At 39.0% G+C, this 26,784-nt stretch overlaps 1 protein-coding gene across 4 annotated transcripts; it reads right to left on the reverse strand.

The window, feature by feature from the left end:
* Positions 1-1,015: 1,015 nt before the first annotated feature.
* Positions 1,016-26,411, reverse strand: USP16 (ubiquitin specific peptidase 16). 4 transcript variants are annotated; one of them, XM_061134113.1, is made up of 18 exons: positions 26,274-26,411; positions 23,097-23,198; positions 20,849-21,027; positions 17,822-17,925; positions 16,519-16,622; positions 15,133-15,317; positions 14,458-14,553; positions 13,765-13,895; positions 13,401-13,488; positions 11,978-12,056; positions 10,469-10,560; positions 10,074-10,130; positions 8,952-9,128; positions 5,890-6,553; positions 4,754-4,848; positions 1,921-2,007; positions 1,325-1,481; positions 1,016-1,216 (listed from the first exon to the last, which is right to left on the reverse strand). In XM_061134113.1, exons 2-18 carry the CDS (start codon positions 23,155-23,157, stop codon positions 1,092-1,094), a joined length of 2,481 nt encoding a protein of 826 aa, XP_060990096.1. In that variant the 5' UTR covers positions 23,158-23,198; positions 26,274-26,411; the 3' UTR covers positions 1,016-1,091. The 4 variants fall into 4 exon arrangements, with proteins under 4 accessions (XP_060990096.1, XP_060990095.1, XP_060990097.1 ...); XM_061134112.1 differs by having other exon boundaries at positions 15,133-15,320; XM_061134114.1 differs by lacking the exon at positions 8,952-9,128 and having other exon boundaries at positions 15,133-15,320.
* Between the last annotated feature and the right edge of the window lie 373 nt (positions 26,412-26,784).

The raw sequence follows: 26,784 nt of genomic DNA on the forward strand, positions 1-26,784 counted from the left end.
TTGTGTCAGCCTTGTTAATGAAAAACTGTGACACTTAAGGAAAGTCACCCAAGTTATTAGGGGGTCTGTTTGCAGTATAAATCTGGCCTGCTGTTTGTCTTTGTACATAAGTTTTATTGAAACACAGCTGTGATCAAGTATTTACATTCTGTCTATGGCCGCTTTCTACAAGGGAAAGGCAGAGTTGGAGTTATGACAGAAGTGAAGTGGCCTGCAAGGCCTCTGAGACATTTACTAATTATAGGAAGTGCTCTATAGGAAGTCTGTCAGTCCCTGGACGCAACTGAAAATATGCCTCTTAATGTATAAATTAAGCAAGTCAATTTTTATACATGGAGGTTTGAAAACAAAGAACACTGTAAAAAGTAAACTTATTTTACAGAACATGTGCTACTATGTGTTGGTTATATGAGGTCACTGAATAACACTTTTAAATTTTCTTATTTGTTTTTGGCATTTCAAAGGAATTTAGATGCAGTATGGCTGGCTGGGCCTTATATAAACTCATCAAAAGAAATTCTAATACAGAACCTTACAGGAAGTTTGGACAGTTTTGGTATTCTTAAGGCTCTTAGGGTTGTATGTGCCTTGGAAACACTGGCTTGAGTTCAGCCAACACCCCAGCATATGCTCACTGCTTGGCATCAGAAGAACTACATGTATGTTACTGCCAAATCAAATACCCTATGGTTATAAAATTAATACTTTTAACTAACACACTTGAAGTTTTGTTAGCCAGAGTCTGAAACTCTTTTTAATGTTTTCTAGTAGTTTAATGTTTTCAGTAGTCAGTACAACTACTGATAAAATCTTCTAAGTAATAAAGCAAATTTGGGGGGTAATTAACTTTATTGATGTGTTGCAAACCACCACCCAGACATATTATTGAGCACTTAAGTAATTCAGAATCCTTTCCAGAAATTGGAAGCAGTGATAAAAACCACTGTGACAGTACAAAACCACTGTAAATTTTTAGGTATTTTCCCTTCAGTATTTTAGTAAACATGATTTACAGTTATAGTCTTTACTTTTTTATTATTATAGCCATTATAAAAGCCATCAATGTTTCCAGAGAAAGCACTTTGAAACTGTTACAGTATTCTCTCATAAAATAGGAGGTAAGCCTGTGAACTCAATACTTTAGCTGTAGGCACAGCTTGAACGTGCGTGTCGCTGATGTGAAACCACTGCCCTTTGGTTGACTCCATTTCAAAATCTGTCAAAAAGGAAATGTAAAATTAAATGGAAATGTAAAAATTCAAGTTCAACCTTTTTTGGTTTCCCCATAAATATCTGAATACTAGAATTCTGTAAAATCTTTTACCTTGTGGAATATCACTATGGAGAACAAGATTAGAGAGATAAGTGTTTGCAGTTCTTGTCTTGGCGTAGGCGGTATAATGCCCTGACCTCATGGTACCACTGTGTTCAACGACTCCATATAAGGAATACAGTACCCGTGTCTGTTCTTCAGCAACATTCTTTAAAGGTGAACAGAATTCAAAGTTATTTCTAGGCATGGTAACTGTAAACTTATGTTAAAGATCTCTAACTTTGGAGAATGCAGAAATCACGAGGACTGGAATTTTCTCCCTTTTCTCAGCCTACTGAGTGGCATCACACTTAAGTTTTTATTAGAAAGCTGCCACTCTTTGTCCTGCTGGAAGAACCATAAACCAGAGACCACCTGCTACAATCAGTTTCCTGGCCAAATGGGGGTTTAAAAATATATTGAAGTAACAACCTAATGTTGAAGATGACTGATCACAGATCTTGAAATTACAAAGGTACAAAGATCAAAGACTTGGTGTACTCAGCAGCTTTTTATCAACTTCAAACTTATGTAAGTTGCTGTTGGAGTATTTGGTAATAAACTGATTCCCTCTAAAAGATTTCCCCAAAAAGGCAAGTTTCACCTACCTTACACTTAAGGGTACAAAAAGGAGCCAAATCTAAGATTTCTGGAAATTTTATGTGTTTGTTAACTTTGCGTAGGTTAAAACCAGCCTGAAAAAGAAGGACAGTAGATTTAAGTTCTTTTCGCGGAAAAACACTACATGGTAAGAAAACTGTCGACCCACCACAATGCCCAGAAGAACAATAACATCCAGCCCCAGTTCAGTTGTCTCAGAAGACGCTAGTCCCCTCACTGCCAACTTCCAGTTGATTGTAGGGGGTGCACAAACCAAACAGTCCAGACCCACACACAGTCCAGATTGAGAAAGCTGTTCCTTTAAGAACATTGTCAATGTTTCTGCTTTAAGCATCCAGAAAATCCCAATTAAACGAGATTCTGAGTGCTTAAAACTCAGCAATAGCAGAATTCTGTGAAGCACACTCTCAGCCTCACTCTAACCAAGTCTGGCAAACTGTTCATAAAGATGCACCCAGATAGTCAAGCTCACACCAAGCACAAGAGAGAAAATGCTCTGAAAATACTTTGCGAATCTAGAACTGAATTTACAACTGGTACTGCTCGTGGTTAAAAGTCTTTCAGAAAAGATGGAGTCACCAAAAAGATGGAAATCAAGGTACTAATGCCATATTATTAAGGGTCAGTGAAAAAAAGATACCACACACACATTGCTAAATTTCCCAAGTATGAGATATAACTAGTAAAGTGGTCTTTTCTCGTTAAAACCTGAAATTAAGGTTAGAGTAAGATGCTAATATAATAAAGAACACAAACAGTATGAACCTAACAGAAGCGGAAGATACTAGGTAGAGGTGGCAAAAACACAAAAGAATGATACAAAAAAGATCTTCACAACCCAGATAACCACGATGGTGTGATCACTCACCTAGAGCCAGACATCCTGGAATGCAAAGTCAAGTGGGTCTTAGAAAGCATCACTAGGAACAAAGCTAGTGGAGGTGATGGAATTCTAGTTGAACTATTTCAAATCCTAAAAGATGATGCTGTGAAAGTGCTGCACTCAATATGCCAGCAGTGGCCAAAGGACTGGAAAAGGTGAGTTTCCATTCCAATCCCAAAGAAAGGCAATGCCAAAGAATTCTCAAACTATCGCACAATTGCACTCATCTCACACTAGCAAAGTAATGCTCAAAATTATCCAAACAAGGCTTGAACAGTACATGAACCAAGAACTTCCAGATGTTCAAGCAGGATTTAGAAAAAACCCGAGGAGAGGAACCTGAGATCAAATTGCCGACATCCACTGAATCATTGAAAACGCAAGGGAGTTCCAGAAAAACATCTACTTCTGCTTTATTGACTATGCCAAAGCCTTTGTGTGGATGACAACAAACTGTGGGAAATTCTTCAAGAGATGGGAATGCCAGACCACCTTACCTCTCCTGAAAAATCTGTATGCAGGTCAAGAAGGAACTGGACATGGAACAATGGACTGGTTCAAAACTGGGAAAGGAGTACATCAAGACTATACTGTCATCCTGCTTATTTAACATATATGCAGAGTATGTCATGCGAAATGCTAGGGTGGATGAAGCACAAGCTGGAATCAAGATTGCTGGGAGAAATATCAATAACCCCAGATACGCAGATGACACCATCCTTATGGCAGAAAGTGAAGAAGAACTAAAGGGCCTCTTGATGAAAGTGAAAGAGAGTGAAAAAGTTGGCTTAAAGTTCAACATTCAGAAAATGAAGATCATGGCATCCGGTCCTATCACTTCATGGCAAATAGATGGGGAAAAAGTGGAAACAGTGGCTGACTTTATTTTTCTGGGCTCCAAAATCATTGCAGATGGTGACTGCAGTGATGAAATTAAAAGATGCTTGCTCCTTGGAAGAAAAGCTATAACCAACCTAGACAGCATATTAAAAAGCAGACACATTACTTTGCCAACAAAGGTCTAGCCAAGGCTATGGTTTTTCCAGTGGTCATGTATGGATGTGAGAGTTGGACCATAAAGAAAGCTGAGTGCCAAAGAATTGATGCTTTTGAACCGGGGTGTTGGAGACGACTCTTGAGAGTCTCAGACTGCAAGGAGATCAACCAGTCCGTCCTAAAGGAGATCAGTCTTGAATATTCATTGGAGGGACTGATGCTGAAGCTGGAACTCCAACACTTTGTTCATCTGATGCAGAGAGCTGACTCATTTGCAAAGACCCTGATGCTGGGAAAGATTGAAGGCGGGAGGAGAAGGGCACGACAGAGAATGAGATGGTTGGATGGCATCACTGACTCGATGGACATGAGTTTGAGTAAACTCCAGGAGTTGGTGATGGGCAGAGAGGCCTGGCATGCTGCAGTCCACAGCGTCGCAAAGAGTTGGACACAACTGAGCAACTGAACCGATATCTAAAAAGAGCAACATGTAAAACTGAGGAGGGACTGTGCCTAAATTTCTCTTCCAACTTGACATTACCTTCATCAAACCCTTTTGTGTTACCCATATGTATACTGTTTTGGCTTCACAGGTGGCTCAGTGGTAAACAATCCATCTGCTAATGTAGGAGACTCAGTTTCAATCCCTAGGATGGGAAGATCCCCTGGAGAAGGAAATGGCAACCCACTCCAGTATTCTTGCCAGAATAAGCCCATGGACAGAGGACCCTGATGGGCTACAGTCTATAGGGTCAAAAAAGTCAGACAAGACTGAGCAACTGAGCATGCACACATAAGCACTGTTTTCCTTTCCTATATCTTTGAAGTCAAAACTAAGAAATAACAAAAAACCACACACACACTTAACATGTAGACACAATAACAAGTAAAGCAGGTGTTACATATCTGAAACAAATTTTTGGTAAGAAAACAAGGGGTACCTGCTGAAATCTCTTGAAATGAAGAGTGAGAACTGGAGGAGCAAGAGAAATTAGCATCTGCTTCTTAGCATTGGTATAAACATGCTTCCTTTCACCTACAGAAAGACCCAAATGTTAGCAGTGTGAGCATCGTTTTAGACATCTTCAGCATTCACACCTGCTATAAAATCATTTCAACACACCTAAGTCAAAGATTAGTGAGCTTTCTGAAAAGAACCAAATAATATTTTAGGTTTTTGAACCAAGAGGCAAAGATCAAGGATACTTTATATGTATTAATTAATACACAAGAGAAAATTTCCACAAATTTTTACTGATAGAATTCAACCTATTATAAAATAATTGAGTACAATTGCAGTCTACTGAGAAGAATAGAATTATTTTTGGAGAGGTAATAATTGGGGTTCAAAGTTAATGTTTTCTACCATAAAGTCATTTTCAAATGTTCATCTATAATATTTTTAGCTCAGAGATCACAAAAAAAAACAAGAGGCGGGCCAAGTTTAAAATACGAAGCACAGTCCACTGACACCAGCACTAAAGCAAACAGAAATGCTATAAAATCAATTGTGAATAAATAAAACAATAAAAATAACATAGAGAAAAAGACTTGTCAAGTGCTCAACAATTCAAGTGAGAATCCTTGGGGATCTGTGGTCCCTCCCTATCCTACTTACCCAATCTATAAAAATAAAAATACAAAGGCGGGGGCTCGGGGTAGGAGAGGCATTATGAATATCTCCATCTCTATCTGAAGAAGACTGTGAGCAAGCACTGTGACCCTGCACTGGGGTGTCGCCACACTGCAGAGTTCCGGTGTGTGTTTCTGGGTGCGGCGGGGATGGGGGCATCACGAGCCAGGGCAAACTGAGGACACAAGGAAACAGCCCCTGTCCGTGAGGAGCCTGCGGTGACAACACCTGAGTGGGACGACTTCCTCACAGGCAGTGCTAGCAGACAGCGAACTGCTGGGACGCCAAGGAAGTCTGCTTACCCACGCTTCTATTAAAATGTTTACACAGAAAAGAACTTGGTGACTCCATCCAAATCCTGACACAATTAAAACAGTAACAGTCTACTAGATGCAGTGCAAACTGTTCCCCTGAACATTACTTTCTGTGAAAGCATCTAAATACCTTTCATATTTGCCTTTGGTCCACTCAACTGTCTCCGCGTGCACACTTCACAAAGCAGTTTATTAGCATCTCGAAGTTTCTCGTTTCGAGTGAACTGATACAAACAATGTTGGACTGAACACTCGTCGGTGTTGAAAGCCTCCCTATTTGCGAGTGTACAGAAAGCAGTCTCTGGATCTTCGTTTACAACCTCATATACCTTTGTCTCGGGAGTAGGGTCATCATTCAGAATCTCTATATTTATTTCATCAGGTTGCAGAGCAGCATTCAAATTAAGGTTCTCAAAACCACTGGAAATGTCCACTTCTTCATTGCTCCCATCCTTCAGGTAGGCACCGTTTAAATTCCTAGGACATTCAGTGGCAGATGATGCCAAAACCTCCAGAGCATTATCCACACTGACATTTTTCATATCTGCTTCCTCTGTGGATTTTTGATTGTCAGTTATACTTTCTATCATTTTTTCATGGCCATTCAAATCTTTCTGATTAACACAATATTCTTTAGGTGCAACTTCCTCTTGAGAGATATGGTTGGATTTAATATCTGCTTCTCCCTGAAGTGACATTTCAACTTCACATTCATTATCTTCAGGATGGTCAATGGCATAGACATCATTTAAATGAAGAACTTTCCCTTGAATTTTCTGTTGTCTTCGTTGGTTCTGTGTAAAAAATACAAAACATTAAAAAAGAGAGAGAGGGAGAGAAAAAGCATACATATACCACATTAGGTTTTCTTATTTATCAATCAAAAATAAATAGTAAGGAAGAGTTCACTCCCAGAAAAGTTCCTTTACTGTCAGAGATTAAATAATTATAAAGAAAAGTTCTTTGAAAGGAGGGGTAAATCATTACCAATATTCAAAAAACTGTCACACAGGGGCAAATAAAAATGGGCACGATTTAAACAGAGCAGTCTAGATCTAGACAGAGCAGCGAGGCTGCTGAACCCAAGCAGCCGTGTGTGAAGGCGGGGGGCGAGTGACGACATATACATCAGGAAGGGATGTATCCATGTGAGTTATAATGACATGATCAAGGCGTCACTTAAGAGATAAAAAAGCAAACCGAAAACTCAAGGACAGGCAGAGGGATGGAGGATAAAATTCCAGGAAACAAACGACCCCAAATCAGAGAAGAAGCAAGGAAACCAAATGTACAGAGGACGTTTAAATCACTAGCCACTTAAACCACCTTTGCTATTTGCTGCCTGTGTCCCAGCGTGGGGTGTGGCGTCGGCTCAGGGAGGCTTTCACTCGGATTCCTGTTACTGGGATGGCTGAAGACTCAAAGCGTTAGTTAGCATTTGAGCCGTCACTGAAAGGACAGTCCCGTGAGGCTAGTTTGTAATACCAGAAAGCTGAAGGGCCACATACAGGGTCCTGGACACAAAACAGTTTCTGAGACTCTTCAGTTAAAATTAGTTACACATGAAAGAAAAGTGAAGAAAGGAGATGAGTGAATACTTCAAAGGAATGGAAACATAAATGGCTCTTAAACATAAAAACATGCTTGACTTCATTTTCATATGTTGCTGGTGGGAACATAAGTTGGTACAGCTTTTGTGGAGGGCAATTATTTTAGCAAAACTACAAATACAATCCCTCTTCTCAAAATATACCCTACAGATGACATGTATAGGGTTATTCACAGCAGAACTGGCCATTAGACCAAAGGAGTATAGGTGTTTGTACATCTAAATCAATCAAGAAATGGTTAGATGAACTATAGTACATCTTTTAAACTATATTTTGTAGAAGGCTGAGTGCTGAAGAATTGATGCTTTTGAACTGTGGTGTTGGAGAAGACTCTTGAATGTCCCTTGGACTGCAAGATCAAACCAGTCAATCCTAAAAGAAATCAACCCTGAATATTCGTTGGAAGGACTGATGCTGACGCTAAAGCGCCAATACTTTGGCCACCTGATGCGAACAGCCAGTTCACTGGAAAGGACCCTGATGCAGGGAAAAATTGAAGGCGGGAGGATAAGGGGATGACAGAGGATGAGATGGCTGGATGGCATCACTGATTCAATGGACATGAGTTTGAGTAAACTCCAGGAGATAGTGAAGGACAGGAATGCCTGGCCTGCTGCAGTCCACAGGATTGCAAAGATTTGGACACAACTGAGCGACTGAACAACGTTTACTACTAAAACAGAATTCTAAATGACTTTTTAAAAAGAAACTTATTGGAGTATAGTAGCTTTATGATGTTGGTTAGTTTTAATTGTAGAGCAAAGTAAATCAGCTGTACATATGTCCTCTCTTTCCTGGATTTCCTTCCTATTTAGGTCACCACAGAACATCAAGTAGAGTTTCTTTATATTATTGTTAAAAAAAAGAATCTTTGTGTCCTGCAACACGAAGAAATGTAGAGATCTGCAAGCATCTAATTAAGTAGAAGAAAATAAGGACTGGAACAGTGTGCATAATTTTTAAAAGCAGGGAAACACAAGACCACTTATTTGTACTTGATTGTATTTTCCCAAAAAATCTCCAGCACATATAAGAAACTAATGACAGTAGTAGTATATCATACAAGGAGAGAGACTTTTATTGTACACCTTTATATATTTTTAAATGTTAGTGTATTAGAAACTGAAAAAATTCTTGAAAATAAAATATTTTTTAAGTCGTGACAAGTAATGCAGTTTTTTTTTAAGCACAACATTTTCTTCACATATTCTCAAAGAAATTTTGCTGCAGAGAATATTACATGAGCTAATTCTGTAACTGCCAAATCGAGTAAAAGTGAAAGTCACGTCGTGTCCGACTGTTTGTGATCCCATGGACTGCAGCCCGCCAGGCTCCTCTGTCCATGGAATTCTCCAGCCCAGAATACTGGAGTGGGTTGCCCTGCCCTCCTCCAGGGGATCTTCCCAACCCAGGTCTCCCGAATCGCAGGCAGATTCTTTACTGTCTGAGCCACCAGGAAAGCCCGTCAAATTAAAGTGCTGTACATAAAATAACAGACATGTCCTCCAGTGTCATCCAGACTTCAAACTCAACAGTCTAAAAGCTAAAATTAGACAAGTAGGTATTCCTCCTAATTACCCACCTTGGCTTGCTTCCTGGCTTGTTTCTTTGCTCTTTTCTGTAAGTGCTTACTTGTTCCTGAAGGAATATCGTTTCTCTCCTTTAAGTAACTGTCATTATCTTTTTCTTCCTCACTATCTTTATCTTCATCTTCCATTGTCTTTTTCAGATTTTTATCATTTATATTTTTCTTACCACTCTTAAAATATGGAGAGAATATGAACCAAAAATAAAACTTTACTACTGCTTGTAAAGAAATTTCATGTTACCTAAACAGTTTTCTATTCCTAATTTACACCAGATTTATTTTTCAAACTGTTTGGAAACATATCCAAGACAAAATTAATTCATCTGAGACACTAGAAAACAATCTTCACATACTGAGAAAACAAGCAAACAAACAAAACGGTAAAAAAAGGCAATTTAACATCTGAGTGTAATAGAAAGTAATATAGTGAGTTGTAACAGATACATGCTGTACCAAGCTGTAATTACGTCTATTTCTAAATGCACTTTTTATTGATAAGTGATTTACATGTCCCACTAGAGGTATTCTTTTTTATTCTTTTCTTCTCATGCAAGTGACAGTTTTAAAGGGAAGAAAAAATAAAGTATGTTTGGCAAGACTTTAATCACTTAGTAACACTGATTTAAAGGGACCCCCCAATTCATATTAAGTTGAATAATGATTTATCCAATACTCATCATGTTCTTTTTTTCCTACTCTTACTTGATAAGAACTAAATTTACATGGCTTACTCTCTGTTAATATTTATGGACTTAAACTTTAAGGGATTTGTGGTTAGTCTTAAATAATAAAAATAATAATGACTTACATGAATGAAGTAAATACTTCCCTATATGTAAACTAACCAAGTTAGTCATCCATAAACAATTCAAGACATAGTCTTTAAAATACATACGTATATACACACATAAAAATATACATATACATGAATACATATATTTATTCATTCTCTTTTCAAATCTTTAAAACTCTTCTATCTCACACATATTAAGAAAACTTTCTCCATGCAAGGCCTGGTAAAGTACAAACTTGGAAACGGTAACAAGCCCTCCCTCACAAAATTTAGCACAGGAAAGAAAAAAATCTACTTCAATAAAATAAACTCAATAATCTTACCTGATCATCTAAAACCGGTAGAGACAAATCAAGGAAAGATTCATGAACCAAGGAGACCTTAAGCAACCAAAAAAGAAGATGAAAAAAGAAGGAAAAGATATTCACTTCAAACATCATATAGTAAAATCTTGGGGAGGAGGGCTAAATTTTAAAATAAAGGCTTAAGAAAATGAAAAACTACACAGTGTTGAGGACTTTGGGTTAGGTATAAGAAATGAAAATATTACACTAACTTCTTCCTAAGGAATGTTCATAGTTCTAGCAAAAAACTATGCATACTTAGTTCAAAAAAGTATCTTATAAAACTAACCAGATGTTTCTGTTTCCAAAAGGAACAACTCATAAACTGTCCTCTATTAATATGCATAAGTCCAGTCTGCACTGCCTCTACTTACAGTTCTGCATTCATCACACATGATTGTACTCGTCAGCTCACCACCAAATACTCGGTCCACAAAACTTGGTACTGATTTTTTCTTTTCATACTCTACAAGGGGAAAAAAGGCTATCAATTACCTGTACACAATTAATGAAGTTAAGTTGAAACTACTTACTTACCTATCTAACCCTGACATTTTATTTGTAATTTCCTATTGAGTTGTTTTTCTCTACTCATAATTACCATAATTTTTATACTCCAGTCAGCAGCATGCACTCCAGCATTCTAGGCAGGATACAATTTAACACAATCATATCTCGAGCAAAAAAAAAAAAATTCTGCTCTAGGGTCTAGTCAGTGCAAAATGAATTGTGCAAGTCAGTGAGACTTTCTGTGCATCAATATTTTAACTATCAACAGTAAAATGAGCAGACTGGGCTACGCAGGATGATAATTTAGCTCACTTCTAGCTCTAGCATTGTAACACCAGCAGCAAATATGACAGTAACTTGCTTTGTGAACTCCATTCAAAATCAAAACAAAACCAAAAAGCCCTTAGGAAAAGTATTTCAGACAAAATCCTCCTTTTCTCTATGTCCCCAGAAACAACCTTGGTAAGCTTAGCATAAGGTGATGTAATTTTACTACCTAGTCATCCAATTTTCTAACTGCATGAAATGTGTAAGCCTTGTTTAAATGACAGGTGCCATTTATACAGAAACACATTTTATGACAGACAGCTGAGCAGGCTAGCGTCTCTCCTTTAACAGCCAGGCCAGCACCAAGGGAACTGAGGAGGCAGTTGCTCTGTGTAGATTCCAAGCTGTGCTTCACAATTCAGTAGTTGCTAGTCACTGGGGCCAGATACACTGGTTAAAATCAAATGAAAATAAAAATTCAGCTCCTTTTGCACCAGTCACATTTCAAGGGCTCAACTGCCACATACGTCTACTGTATCAGACAGCAGAAATACTGAAGTGATCCATCATCACAAACGGTTCTACTCAACAAACCTTTCCTAAATCATTAAATGCTACACAATGATAAGAATAAAGTCAGCTCCGTGATTAATAAACCAGCTGACAACTCGAAAAGACAAGTGTAAATCACTAATATTTGAAGTCTAAGCTTTGAGGCAATTCTCTGGCGGTCCAGTGGTTAGGACTTGGACTCCGGGCTTTCACTGCTGAGGCCTGGGTTCAGTCTCTGGTCAGAGAACTAAGACCCCATGAGCCACGTGGTGGGGCCAAAAAAATAAAGTCTAAGCTTTTGAAAAAAAAAATTGGGATGTCATCTTAGCTCTCTGTTTATAAATTTTACCATAATACTACATAAAAAGAATACACCAAAGTTAAATTTTTCTAAAGTATTTTCCTTTGGAGTACTAAATAATTTTTTTAAGTCAACAGAGATAAAGAGAAATTATACACTAATAACTGTGGATTTGAAATACATGTGCCAGCAATCCTGTTTTAATGTATAGGACTTCAACTATACTGTTTTAGTTCAAAAAGTCAGACATTACCTTTAACTTTATTTTTCAGTTCTTCATCCACTTTTTCAGTAGAATTACCAAATGCTTTAAGAATTCCTTTACTCACTCTCTAAAAGGAATAAAATAGATACATGTACTATTAAATTTAGTTATTTTCCTTAGAAAGTATGTAATCAAGTAAAGAAAACGATTAAGAATTAGCACCCCAAACTTACCAAATAAAAATTAATATTTTTAAAATCACATTTTCAAAATTAATTCCTGGAGCTAAAAAGAAATGTTTTAAAAAACAATAACTAACCCCTGAGCAAAGGCACTATATTATCATTTCAAGATTTTAACCTACTCTGACCAAAGTTGTTCAGAACATGCCCACAGCCTTTGAGAAGACCACTGAAATATCATGTACTAGAAGCAGAGTGCGTGTGTGCTCGGTTGCTAAGCCGTGTCCGACTCTTTGTGAGCCCATAGATTATAGACTGCCAGACTCCTCTGTCCATGGGATCCCATGACAGAATACTTGTGCAAAATTCCCATGCAAAATCTTGCCATTTCCTCCTCCAGGGGATTTCCAGGCCCAGGGATCAAACCTGCATCTCTGGCCTCTCCTGCACTGGCAGGCAGATTCCGGAGCCACCTGAAGTCCCTGAGGCAGAGAACTACAGGGATAGAGTCCAGGGCTCAAAGCCCAGCTCCACCAGTACTGGTGACCCTGCACCCGGCAGTGACCTTCCGGATGCCCTAGCTTCATCATCGATGGAGTGAGAAAAACGACAGCCGCGTGCACCGCACAGAAGGGTCGTGAGGACTGAGTAAGGGGATTCACAGAATACCGAGAACAGGGCAAAAAATAAGGGCAAAGTAAGTTACCACTCTGTTATGTTACCAATTACATCCACACACACCCTCCTCAAACTCACTTTACGTCCTGGCAAAATTAAAGTATGTAAAGTAATTACAAAATTACATACTTTACATTAACAAAAATTCTATAATGCAACAAATGCTCCTTGACTCTTACAAAATAAAAATACTCCCCAGATTAAAAACAGTGTTAAATCACAGAGTAAGAGTAAGGCTGCACTGCAACTGGGAATCGTCTGGGGAGGAATATTCTTCATACCTGCATCTCTCCTGACATAGGCTACAACATCAACCCTTAGAGACCAATAATGATAGAAACAGCGAGCAAAATAAAGCATCATGAAAAGAATAATTTCTAATGCCCTTCATTAATTTAATAATTTAAATACACTAGCCAAGAAAAAGAGAAGAAGAAAAATCAATAAATAAAAAGAAAATACACTTGTTGAAAAGGCCGGTGAAGAAAACAAAAGTCAATATTATGGCCTCAACAACTAGTTTTCATTGCTCTAATAACCCTTAAGACATCAAATGACAGACAAGTAAATGAAGAGGAGATTACAAAAGACACTGGGCAAAACATGCTAACCTGATGTTCTTCCGCTCTCATTCCATCCAATAGATAGCGAAGCAGCTCCTGACTGTCCTGTTGCTGATAGCCTTTAAATCGCACTGCTCTACAGGGAAAAAAGAAAAACTATGGTGAGTCCACTAAAACGAAACTATTTTTTATAAAATCTTAGGATCACATCCCAAATTTTGGTGGGTTCCAGTTTCTCAAAATTTTTGTTTAGTCCAACACCACTCTTGGCAGATTTTTCACACAAAGTACATGTTTTTTAAACCATGCTTTAATATTATCTATTGAATTAACTCTAATCCTATTAATTTTTTCATATTATTTCCCAGCTTCTTACTGTTGCACTGAAAGCACAATCAAAACAGATACTCACTTTTTACAGACCTGAGAAAAGAGTTCTCTAGGTGTCACGATTCCCTTTTTGGTCTCTTGCATCTCGTTAAGAAACTGGCTCATGGCTAACGTAAGAGGGCCTGGAGGCTCAAGATTTATTTCTAAGGGTTCCTGAATATGGGAATAAAAATTACTTTCTTCAGTCAAATTTTAGAATTATTTTATCAAAATGTAACTCATCAACCTATATTCCTATGTTCCTGATAGAGCTATTCCAATTACAAGTTCAAAATGTACATCAAAAGATGGAGAAAGTTTTTAGTCCTAAACTATTTTGATAAAGAATTCAGTTCTACTGTTTTATCTTATCAGGAACTTACTACCTAGGAACTGAAAGAGCTACATCAAGATGTAAATAATAAAAATGGAAAGGGTAAAACTCATTTCGCTACACAGCATTTCAGTCACTTTAAAAGATGTTAAAAATGACAATGCATGCTCAGAGCTTCATAAGCAGCATTCCCCAGGAGGAAGCCAAACACTCAGCACAGCAGAAGGGCTTTCAGGAGCAAACACACGTAAAGGCCCCTCAGAAATATCCATTAGCCTGAAAAGTTACCTTGGTAGCTTAAAACAAACAAAAGAGGTGAAAACGAGCACCAGTTCTTAAAAATAATTTAAAATGCTGCTACTCAGAGAGGAAAAGAAAAAAAGAAAATTTTAAAGTACATACTGTTAGTGCCAAATCAGGTGGTTCAATTTTTACAATTGTTCCGGACATTTTTACTTCTTTTAGTAGTTCTCTAAGCACTGGTGTTTGTGACAAATTCTGGAATGCAGGATGGAAAAGAAAGGAAAAATTATTTATAGGCAAACCAATTCAGTCAAATACCTTAAGTGTCTAGTCTTCCAGAACAGAAAAACACCATCAACACTGCAACTTTTCTTGTGTCTGTTACACACGAAGTAACATCGTGCTCTTCCCACCACCACCCCCACCCCCGCCCCCGCTCTTACTGGTTCATAAATACTTCAGCTCTGAGTTCACTCATCCCTCAGAAGGTCTTTCTCCCAACCACCTACTATGAAGTAGCTACCCTACCCCACCACCACGTGCAACTAGGAATTTACTTCTGTACTTGGCTCCCTTGTGTTTCTAACACCCAAGGACAGTTCTATGAGGGCACGGGCCATGGCTGCTTTGAACCCTTTCGCACGCCAGGGCTTAGCACAGTGTTTTACTGTCATGCAAAGGAAACATGCCCTTGAATTTTCTTTGAAAACACAGGAAGAAACTACGTGTGAGGGAAAAGCTCAATATCATCAGTAGCAAATATGCAAAAACATCCTAGCGTTATGAGGAAAATACTAAGATCTTTTTAAAGGGGGGAAATATTAACATTGGCACCTGCATAACTGCATTGAAGAAACACGTATTTCCCAAATTACTGAGTCCTTTCACGGTTATCTGGGAAGTCGAATTCATGGAAGGATTTTCTCTCGCCATGTTTTCCTTTTTTCCTCTCTCCTGCTCATTTTTACTCTCCTTTTCTAGCTTTTTATTTTCAAGTTCAATATTACCATTATCTTTTGCTGCTTAAAAAAAAAGAAGAAAAAGAAATGATTTAGCAAAACTTGTAAGACACACATACCAAATGCAAAGATATACTTGGGATTAGAATTTGTGAATTTTACCTAATAACATGATTTACTACCTGTATGATTTTAAATGTTTTATTACAAATAAATTACCATCAAGAGAGAAAAACCAGTAAACCAAAAATATTCAGAACTGACATAGGCAAACCAAACAGTATTCAGTATAAATCCCCTTTTTACTGAACAAATGTTTTTTACAAATGAGCAATCTTACCCTGTGAAATCAGAGTATAAATCAATCAAATAAGGAACATGGACATGAAGTAAATTTTTAAATGAAATCTGCGAGTGAAAACTAACCCTGGAGACTTCCGTGGTGGTTCGGTGGGTGGTTAAGCGTCCACACTCCCAATGCAGGGGCCTGGGTTTAATCCCTGGTCAGGAAACTATATCCCACATGCTAGAACCAAAAGTTCCAGCATAGTGCAACCAAGATCAAAGATGCCATATGTCACAACTAAGACCTGGTGCAATTTAATTAATTAATTAATTAATTAAAAAAAAAAAAAATAGAAAAAACTAACCCTGAAGTTAGGAACAAACAATCTGGATCCACAAAAGATACCTCTGTGACTGTAAAAATCTAAAGCTTTTAAAGCAGTTGATGAAAATCAACCCTATTAACCTAATAATGAATGAAAAAAACGTGAGAAGCATCTGGCCTTTTGAAGGAATTACAGGCACCTTACTTTCACATCATCCAAACAACGGAGCAGTTCAGTTCAGTTGCTCAGCTGGGCCCCACTCTTTGCAACCCCATGGACTGCCGCATGCCAGGCCTCCCTGTCCATCACCAACTTTCACATCATCCAAACAATATAGAAAGATAAATCCATTATAAGGCAGGTCTGCCTTAAGCCCTGTGCCAGGGTATGGGAGTATGGAGTTACTGCTCATCACTAACCCAGACTCTTCATCATATATGACTATATTGTTTCTCAGATTCCCTTCTAACTCCTTATAATTATCAACGTTCTTACTGTTTTGCATTCTTAACGAAAGACAGTTTCATAGTTTGAAATCATTCACTAATAATGTTATTCAGCTACGTGCAATGATACAGTATGTTAAACTAAATATCCACTGATAATATATATCAACATTACAGTATATATTAAGAAACAAATGATTTTACCTGATTTTGGAGTTGTATTACCAGCCTGTTTTCTAACATAATCAACCACCTGACCCAATCGGTTTGAATTACAATACTGGACTTCATCATCACATAGGTAACACCTGTGTCCCAAAAGATCCCAGAGAAGAAGAGTGACAAACTGACCACCAAAAGGAGACTGATTTTCATTCAGGGGACCCAAGTGTGTAAGCCTCAAACTATGCCAGTAAAGAAACTGAAAATAAAAATGCTGTGTCTTCTTGAAGAAGACTATACATATTAACTCTGCTGTACTATTAAAGTTAGCCCGAATTACAGCTACATATAAATACTGTGAAAACACTCCAAACATGTTACTGAAATGATTGTTTATAACATGAAAGTTTTTTTAAATCATATGTTAAATTACAGACCTACATTATCAAAATTAACAAATTTTACAACTGACAAATGATGATCAGTGAATGAGCTTCCCAGGTGGCGCTAGTGGTAAAGAACCTGCCTGCCAATGCAGGAGACATGAGAAACATTTGATCCCTGGATCAGGATGATCTCCTGGAGGAGGGCAAGGCAACCCAGTCCAGTATTCTTGCCTGGAGAATCCCATGGACAGAAGAGCCTGGTGGGCTACAGTCCACGGGGTCACAGAGAGTCGGACATGACTGAAGTTGCAGCACATCGGCACTTTCAGTGAACATTGCTATGTAAATGGTTTTTAAAGATGTAAAATTTTAATGATGTTAAAAGACAAAAAATACCAGCCTAACATTTTCATGCAAATTCATTGCCAAAATTTATTATCTCAGTTTATCTGGAATTTGTTAGTGTCCCAACTCTACCATATGCTTTGTAGTATCATGAGAGAAAAACAAAGGGTAAAAATTCCTGTCTTCTACATGCTGTAACTGTTTGTACAATACTAAGCAAATGCTTCTCGTAACATCACATTCTCTAGCCTCCTGAAAGTGATGCGTGCGTGTGAGCTCAGTAGCTCAGCTGTGTCGCTCTCTGTGCCCCCGGGGACTGTAGCCTGCCAGGCTCCTCTGTCCATGGGATTTTCCAGGCCAGCATGCTGGAATGGGTTGCCAACTCCTCCTCCAGGGGATTTTCCCAACCCAAGGATTGAACCCAAGTCTCCTGCGTCTCCTGGGTTGCAGGCGGATTCTTTACCACTGAGCCAATGGGGAATCCTGAAAGTGATGGTATGTAAATAAATACTAAAAAAATTTAAACTTTCTTGCTCTTTGAAACAGTTCAAACACCTCCATTCCCCAACATCTCAAATAATTTCCAGCAAATGGGCACAGGAGTAGAAACTCACCATACACTCCAGTTGTCCAGACTAAGAACCAGGCAGTGAGGCTCAGACCGTGGTGTCAGGTAGTGCTTCAAAGCATGTTGCTCCTGAGAATTCCTGCCACAGCCCTAGAGGATCATAATCATAAAACTCAAAGCCACAAAAATTCACCAGGAGAGAATTCACAATCTACAATGAATAAGGAAGTGGATCAAGAAATCTTGCCATTCTTATAATTTTAAAGTTAAAACTTTAGACTCTAGCAGAGTCCAGATTCTGTGAGAACTTAAATACGAAGAGGCACCTGAGGACACTCACGGAAGAAGCTACTTAGAAAACCACATGCTAGAAGTACTCTTCTGCACCAGCCTGTCCTTTCCAGTCCTAACCAAACCATGCCAATGCAGTCACTCACTAGTTCTAGTTTAAACTCCTTAACATCTTCCTAAATATTTTCCTAACTTCAACCTTTCTTCACATACCTATTTGTTCAGTTTAATATTCCTAAAATAAAGCTCTGTTCATATACTCAATTCATAAGTGATGAATTGCTCTCAGCAAACCTACTCAACAAACCTGATACCTTCGGACCCCGATCCACCTTTCCAGGATTAGCGCCCATATTCTCCTATTTGAGTAGCATCTACCAGCTAAAACCACCTCGCTTCCACAATACTGTTTTGTTCACATTATTCCATCTGTCTTGAAATTCTTTACCGTTACTGCCAAGGATCAAATCCCACTCGGTCTTCAGGATCTTGCTCAGAGGCCACTTCCTCTTAGAAGCCTATGCCCAGCTTCCCAGATGAGAAAACACAGCTCCTCCCATAGACAAACTCCCACAAAACATGGTGTACATTCCTGAGGGCGTGCCTTATTTTCTACCTTACAGTAAAGCTGTTAATGCTGCTATCCTTTCTTCCCTTTCACACCTTCTGCAGGAGTGTAAATACTGAAGGCATGAAAAACAGAATTAATCTATTATCAAAGACTCGAAAAGTGAGGGAGGTCAATAAGCATTAATTGAACAAGTAAGTGGGAGACTCCCACCTACATCTGCATAGGTATATTCACAAAAGAACATGACCAGATTGTTCACCTCCAGCTGATTAGCCACAGCTAAGCAGCACATCTTCACTGTGTATCTATCTGAACCAGGCCTTCAACTCTCTCCAAGGACACTACAGTAAGTGGTCCTGTCTCTACTGCAGCTACAAAAAATATTACTTTGGGGGTGAAATATCCATCATTGGCTTCTAACCCTTTAACTATGATATCAAACCTACTGATTGAATTTATCCCATTTAACATTCAGTTCTGAAATAAATGAACTACAATTTGGTATTGATTTTGAAAATTCTAACACCAATTGAGGCTATCTGAAACAAACATGAGATATCTTAATAACTGAGAATCCTGTGCTAACGGTGTAAAACCTAACTACTGGGATGAAAGTTAACAGTTAATACTGATACTGTCTTACCCCAAGGAACTAAAAAACTAGCAAAATAAATAAAATTTATAATAGGAAATGCATTATGGAAAATTTGTAGTAGTAAAATATATTCATGCTCATCATATGTATCTAATAGGTTAAATGACAACTTTTCAAATACATATAAATAAAAATGCTAACATAAAATTTTGTAATGGTCTGGCCACGGTGAGATATTACCTGTCAAAATGATTAAAATAAAAACTGTGACAATACTAAATGCTGGCAAGGATGGAGAGAGTGGGTCACTCAAACACTACTGGGAGGAATACAAAATGGAACAGCAATTCTGGAAAAGCTTGGGAGTATCTTAAAAGCTAAAAAATTCACTATTACCCAGCAATTGCACTCTTGGACATTTTCCCCAGAGAAATGAAATCTTAAACTAAATTCACACAAAAATGTGTACACAAATGTTCATAGCAGCTTTACTCATGATCACCAAAAAATGAGATCAGCCCAGATGTTCTTCAACAGGTGAACAAACTGTAGTACACCCCTACCATGGAATACCACTTAGCAATAAAAAAGAAGTAACCATTGAGACACAGGACTTGGGAAAACTTTCAGAAGTGTAAGTAAAAAAAGTCAGTCCCAAAACATTGTGTATCACATGATTCCACTTACACAACATGTTTGAAATGACAAAATTTTAGAAACAGGGAACAGACTAGAGGTTGTGAGGGGCTGGGAGGAAGGATGGCAGTCCAGAGGTGGGTATGATTTGTAAAAGGCAACGTAAGAGCTCCATGTGATGTTGGAACTTTTCACTACCTTGACTGTGGTGGTGGGTATAAATCTACACAGGTGCCAAACCGAACAGCACTTAATACATACACAACACACATATACCCCCACACAAACTAAGAGAAGTAACGCTGGGAGACCTGATTAAGACTGCTGGATTGTATCAATGTTAATATCCCGGTTGTGCTATTACACTGTAGTTTTAGAAGATGTTACCACCGCTCAGTAGTTGCCTAACAGATAAACTTACCACCACCAAGGTTGATTAAGAGGCCCTCCTGACCTTTAGTACCATGATGATACCCGTGAGCCGTTCTGCCACCCAGATACCATCAGACCCCAGGTATTCATTCCCCAGAGGTCAGAAATGTGGCCTGGGGGCAGGTCACAGCTCAGTCTGTCCATCCCAAGAATTATCCTCCGTGGAAGGAAGCTGCCTTCCTTACCATCAGTTCCATTCCCCAGAAGCAACCAACATCCGATGACTGGTCTAGGCACAAGGACAGAGGCCTGGCCCTGTGCCTCAGTTCAGGACCTCTCTGAAGACCAGACTCCACTGTGGGTTCAGCTGAGGCCCTGGAGCAGGCCTCTGCCTAAGCTTGCTTGTCTCTCTGGTCTCCTAGCACAGGACCCAAGAATACGCCCCAGTAAACCCCTACACACAAATCTGTCTCAGAACCTGTTCTCCAGGGAACACGAACTACGCCAACACACATTCTGGTCACCCATACCGAGCTTTTAGGTAATATCTTCCAAAATAAGTTCAAAGAGTTTAACACAATCCCAAATCAATCAGAATCTAAGCATACCTGATGGCCACATTTAAGACACAGCCAAACTGAAGGATTTTCTTCTGTTTCTTCTTCAGGTTTATCTTTTACTTTATTGTCCGTCTTACAATCTTGGCAAATATTCCATTCCACATTCACTAAAGCTTTTTTCAAATTACCTTGTTCCAATCCTTTTCTAATGTGTCTGCACACAGGTTCTATTAAAACAAATAATAAATATGAGGTAGAATATGACTTTCTTCAGTTAATTTCAAAACGTACACATGATTTGAACTTCAAAAATGAATTTACTCTATAAACTAATTGTTAGATAACCTAAAAACTTAAATTTTTGTCTGATATCTGATCATGAGATGATTATGTAAGAAAGATCTTAAACAAGCTTTCGAGTCCTAGGTATAACCACCACCACCCTAAATTCACTTTAATTTATTAATTGTATCTATTATTCTCTTTATATTAAAAGACTGCAGAGAAGGTCCCTCATTCAGTCAACAATACAACTACTGCATGTCTGGCACTGTAATAGACAACACAACTGAAAAAGTGACCAACTCAGAGCTCTTTCTTTGAGCAGCTCACATTCTTGCAGGAGAAGCAAATTAGTGAATGCACAAGAATCTCTAAACATGCTTTATACATATGCGTGGGTGCTTAGTCGCTCAGTCATGTCCAACTCTTTGCGACCCCATGAACTGTAGCCTGCCAGGCTCCTCTGTCCATGGGATTCTCCAGGCAAGAATACTGGAGTAGTTTGCCATTTCCTTCTCCAGGGGATCTTCTCGACCCAGGGACTGAACACCCATCTCCTATGTCTCCTGCATTGGCAGGCGAAATCTTTACCACTGCACCACCTAGGGAGCAGCGCTTCAGACATACTATAGCAGCACAAGAAGAGAAGGCTAAAGTCAACGAAGTTTCACAGAAGAGGTGGTGTCTGTACAACCTTGGGAGATACGTATAATCAGAAAAACTTCTCATACCGATTAAGCACTTACTATGAGCATGAAACTGTGCTGTTTACACACATTATCTCATTTAATCTATACAACCACCATGAAAAGCAGGCAGTACTACCCCCAATGATAGATGACAAACCTCAAAGTTAGTGCCCAAGGTCACATAACTACTAGTGGCTACACTAGAATTTGGATTTAAGTCTTCTTAATTTCAAGCTCAAGTTTAAACTATGACCTCATGGAGTAAACACTCTGAAAAGGCCTTGTGCTTAGTTGCTCAGTTGGGTCTGACTCTTTGGAACCCCATCGATGGTAGCCCAATCGGCTCCTCTGTCCATGGGATTCTCCAGGCAAGGATACTGGAGGGTGTTACTATTTCCTCTTCCAGGGGATCTTCCTGACCCAGAAAAGGCCACATCTCATTAACAAAGGGATGAAGGTATAAAATGTAAAAGTGCATGCTGTCTTCTCAGAATGGCAGTCGCACGTGAAATAACGAGCAGCAGGACCTGAGACTGAAAACCCCACTGGGGCCAGATCAGTAACAGGCTATGCAAGCCACTCTAAAGGGCTTCAGTTCTTTCAGGGCTCCTGGAGGTTTAGAAACTCATCAAGTGGTACAATTAGCTTTATGTCCAATGAATATGCACCAAGAGAATACAAATGCAAATGAGATCATGTGAAAAACTATGAAAGCCCAGTAAGTTGTCAAAAACAACACAAACTGAAAAAAGAAAATATTCTTTTTCAACTAGCAAATCAAAGATTTTTACAAATGATACCAACCAGTGTCAATAAAGGTTCAGAGAAATGTGTACTCTGTTATGCTGCTAGGGGGCCTCTACATTAGTTATACATCTCTGAATGGCAATAGATCCAAAAGAATCTTGAAAATATTTATACCACTTAATTCAGTGATTCTAATTCTAGGATCTGTACCAAGAAGATAACCAGATGTGCAGTTTGTTTACTATCACTCTATTCATAACACTGCAAAGCTGAAGATTACCTACATTTATAAAAGTGGAGGATTACCTAAATAAATCATGAAATACACACCCATGGTCTCTATATCAATGGAATAAATATCACGCCATTAAAAATGTTGTGCAGACTATTAAATTACAAACATTAAATTACAAATTACAAACATTTGTATAGACAAAAATGTCTATACAAACATTAAGTTAAAATGCAAATTACAGAATAATGTAATCAAAACACTCTGATCGCATTTTTACGTATTAAAATAGATGTCCATTTAGGGATACAAACATTACTTTAAAGATTTAATTGGTGAAATATACCTAAAGATTCAGAAGAATCATCAATTGGAACAGTTTTTCCCTTTGTCCGTTTCTTTCCCATGTTGGCACTTTAGGGATTACTTACTGACACAAAATAACAATCTAGAAAACAAGATAAAGTTAGCTTGACCAAAAAAAAAGTTTTACAGTTCTCTAGGATACAGTAACGTAACTAAACCACATCATTTTGTGTATCTATCATACTTTATAAGTTACAAAGACCATTCCCATGTATCATTCAGTTTTCAATAAGAACCCCTGAAGTAGAGTATTACCTCTGTTTTTCATAGCTTAGGAAACTGATTCTTAGTAATGTTAACAGGTGTTCAATAAATGTAAAGGTCTGGAGAGAATTTGTATCTTCTTACACATATCTTGAAGTTTTAACACTTTACACTATTAGGAACTCAACTTCTCACTACATAAATGTGGAATGGTGGTAGCACTCTGAAACTTTAATTTCCCTCTCTTCAAAGCTATCTTTCTTAGTTCTTGCAGGCAATGCAATTAGATTTATAATTTCTCAAAGAAAATTAAAATAATTCTGAAAACAATCTCCTAGAGGGAGTTAGAAAATTTGCAAAATAGTTTCAAAGCTAAATATATAATGTGATACACTGTTCTGCATCTTTCCACACTAGAACTTCCTATGGATGTTAACTGAAAACTGACTACATCTGTATTCTCGACCATTTACATTATTATATTCTTGACAAAATCAGTTTGAAATAATATGACAAATCTGAAGTGAAGTCGCTCAGTCGTGTCCAACTCTTTGCGACTCCATGGACTGTAGCCTGCTAGGCTCCTTCATCCATGGAATTTTTCTAGGCAAGAATGACAAATCTAGCTCATATCAAATCACCTCTTCAGTCAACAATTAAAAATTAGAAAACATGAAAAATACTGAAAGTACATACAGGTCTACCTAATAATGATGTTTAAAAGTTATAGTTTACATACATTAGAATAACTTAGTGTCAAAATCACTTAAATGACTTCACTTAAATGACTATAATAATTATTCTACCTGGGATGCTTATGAAAATTCTGATTGCATAAGTGGAAAGTAGGACGTGGGACATATATTTTTAAAACACTTCCCAATTAATTCTGAAAGGTAGCTGTCATCTTGCTCTGGCTTAGAGTCTTAAAAATATTCCTCCTTTAGTTCTTAATGTGTGAGGGTAATTCAAGGTAATCCCACAAGGTTTGTAAGAAAAATGAGTGCCAAATCATTAACTGTTACCCTTTTCAAAGACAAAACATTAACAAAGTTTCATGTTTACAAAACCAATGTATTTATTAACAGAACACAACTATATGGTTATATACAAAATGAGGGTATATTCTGATTTGGGGAAGGGGGAACAGCACCCAAGTTCTTGCCTCCCTCCAATCCAACTCCCTCTAATCTGTGCTGCATTCTAGTACAGACATTATCTTCCAATGATGCCATTTTCATCAAATCACTCTCCTGATTCAAAGTACTTAACAGTTTTTCAACCCACTCTCCTGTGCTGTGCACTCATGGTCCCTTATAAATTGTCCTCAACACCCTGGTAACCCTGACTCTCGTTACTTCTCAGAAAAGAACCACTAATGTTTAGTCATACAGTGCTTCGGATTTTCAAAGCCTTTTCATAAATATTATCTCATTTGATTTTCACAAAAGCCTTTAAATGGAGCATTGTGCTAAAGAATTAAACTCAAAATGATGAAAGATCACAGGGTGGCAGAAATAGAACTTAAATCACAGATTTTTTGGTTCCAAGGCAGAATCCCATGGACTCTTCTGTACCCTCCACTCCAAAACTCCTTGCCTTCCACCTCTAAGCCTTTACTCTCTAGCTGGGAGTTCTCTCCATCTATCCAAATCTTCCCAATTCCTCCAAGATTTTCATTTCAATGGAGTCTTAGGCAACCAGTTGACTCTAAATAAACCACTCAACTCTGCTTTCCCAGCGTTCAGTGTGTGCTATTCATCTTGTACCCTAATCAGATACCTAAGTGAGATGCTTCTTAAATCCTTCACCTGGACATGTCATTTCTCTATCTGGAATCTAAAGTTCTAAGAGCAAGAAAGGGTTTTAGGCCTTACTTCTGAATCACCTACAGCATTTAGAACAGTGTTAACATAGAGCAGATCCAAAAATACTTCTTGTATTGATACAGAAAAAAAGAATAGTACCTGTGGCATTAAGGATGATTATAAGGTGCAAAGGTAAGTATACAAGAATGAAGCACACAAATTCCGGTGAGAAAGAAAAAGGTAAAGAATGAAGAAATCTGCAGCAGTGCTGAAGACAGCACTAGCAAATCTGGTTTTGGACTTGCTAGTAGCCCAGACGCCAAAGGAAAACTTGAAAGACGAACTGTAATTGCTGCAGGCAGAGGACAGGAGGACTGCTTCAATGATGTGGAAAAAAAGAGTTCCCAGTAAATTTCTGACAACTATAAAGGGCATCTAATGAGTTGTGAAAACAGAGTACTGTGAGTATCATCATCTATAAAACATCTATAAATCTACTCATTTTTCAGGCGAGTCTTCAGATGAGCGTTACCTTCTGGGCCAAATTACTCTTTGCAGGGCTCCACGCAAAAAGTAAATCATAGCTGGTCTTGCCGGCTCTCCTATTAACCCAGTTCCCTTCCTCCTCCGCCCTTCTAGTATTTCCCACGCCTGGCTGCGATCCATTAAACATGCATGCGTTTGGAAAACTTCTGTCAGCGGGGCTAAAACAGGGCTTTCAAGTTCCGCGAAAATGTGCCCTACCCTGGGAGCACAGAATCGTCTAGACGACAGCTCCTGCCTGTCCTAATAACCAACACGCGGACGCGGCGGCAAACTCAGCGCCAACTCGTAAGAAGAGTCCCCAGCCGCGCGGAGCCCTCCACACCTCCCCTTCCCTTCCAACTGCTCCGTACCCACGGGGGGAACCTCGGGGTCCACTGGGTCGAGGAGAGCGCCAGCACCGACAACTCATTGGTCAGTTCCTGGAACTGACAGGACGTGAGGCCAATGAGAACGCGGTACTGGGCCGAGGCTAGGTAACGTGCTTAAAGGCAGAGGGGCCTTCGAGGAGAGAACGAGGTCGGGGGAGGAAAATTCGGGCTCCCGGGCGCGCAGGAAGTCATGCGAGTGGTGACTGCGAAGGCAGTGGGAGCGGAACTCACCCACGGCGACAGCGCCCATAGCTGCATCCCCTAATAGGCCCTCGGCCTGGGCAGCCTGCTCCGTCTTCCTCCCGGTGACGAATTGAGAGCGACGGAGCACAAGCCAGCGTGACCCCTGGAAAGTAACAACTTCCGTTACGCGGTATTATGGGAGGTGGCTGTGGCCCTGGGGGCCCAGTGGCACAGACGCTTGTTAGTCGGCGCCTGCGCAGGACTCGCGCCGGAAGTCTGAACGCGGCTTGTCACAGACTTGGCTGTCAATGATTTTTTCTTTCCCCCGCTTCCGGTAATTAGGTGCACGTGTGCTCAGTCCTGCGGACTCTGCGTCCCTGTGGATTGCAGTTCACCAGGTTCCTTTCGTCCATGGAATTCCTCCAGGCAAGAATACCGAAATGGTTGCCATTTCCTACTCAAGGGATCTTCCCAATCAAGGAGTCAAACCCGTGTCTCTTGTGTCTCCGGCATTGGCAGGGGGGTTCTTTACCACCGGCCCCACTGTGATTATTGGGTT

The sequence above is a fragment of the Dama dama genome, chromosome 31, assembly GCF_033118175.1.
Source record: "Dama dama isolate Ldn47 chromosome 31, ASM3311817v1, whole genome shotgun sequence".
In the NCBI taxonomy this organism is placed as follows: domain Eukaryota; kingdom Metazoa; phylum Chordata; class Mammalia; order Artiodactyla; family Cervidae; genus Dama; species Dama dama.

Coding starts and splice junctions, on each gene's coding strand:
- USP16 (XM_061134112.1), bottom strand. CDS start 23,157: ATGGGAAAGAAACGGACAAAGGGAAAAACTGTTCCAATTGATGATTCT. Junction 4,849..5,889: donor ACCAAAGGCAAATATGAAAG/GTATTTAGATGC, acceptor GTCTTTCTGTAG/GTGAAAGGAAGCATGTTTAT. Junction 1,217..1,324: donor CCATAGTGATATTCCACAAG/GTAAAAGATTTT, acceptor CCTTTTTGACAG/ATTTTGAAATGGAGTCAACC.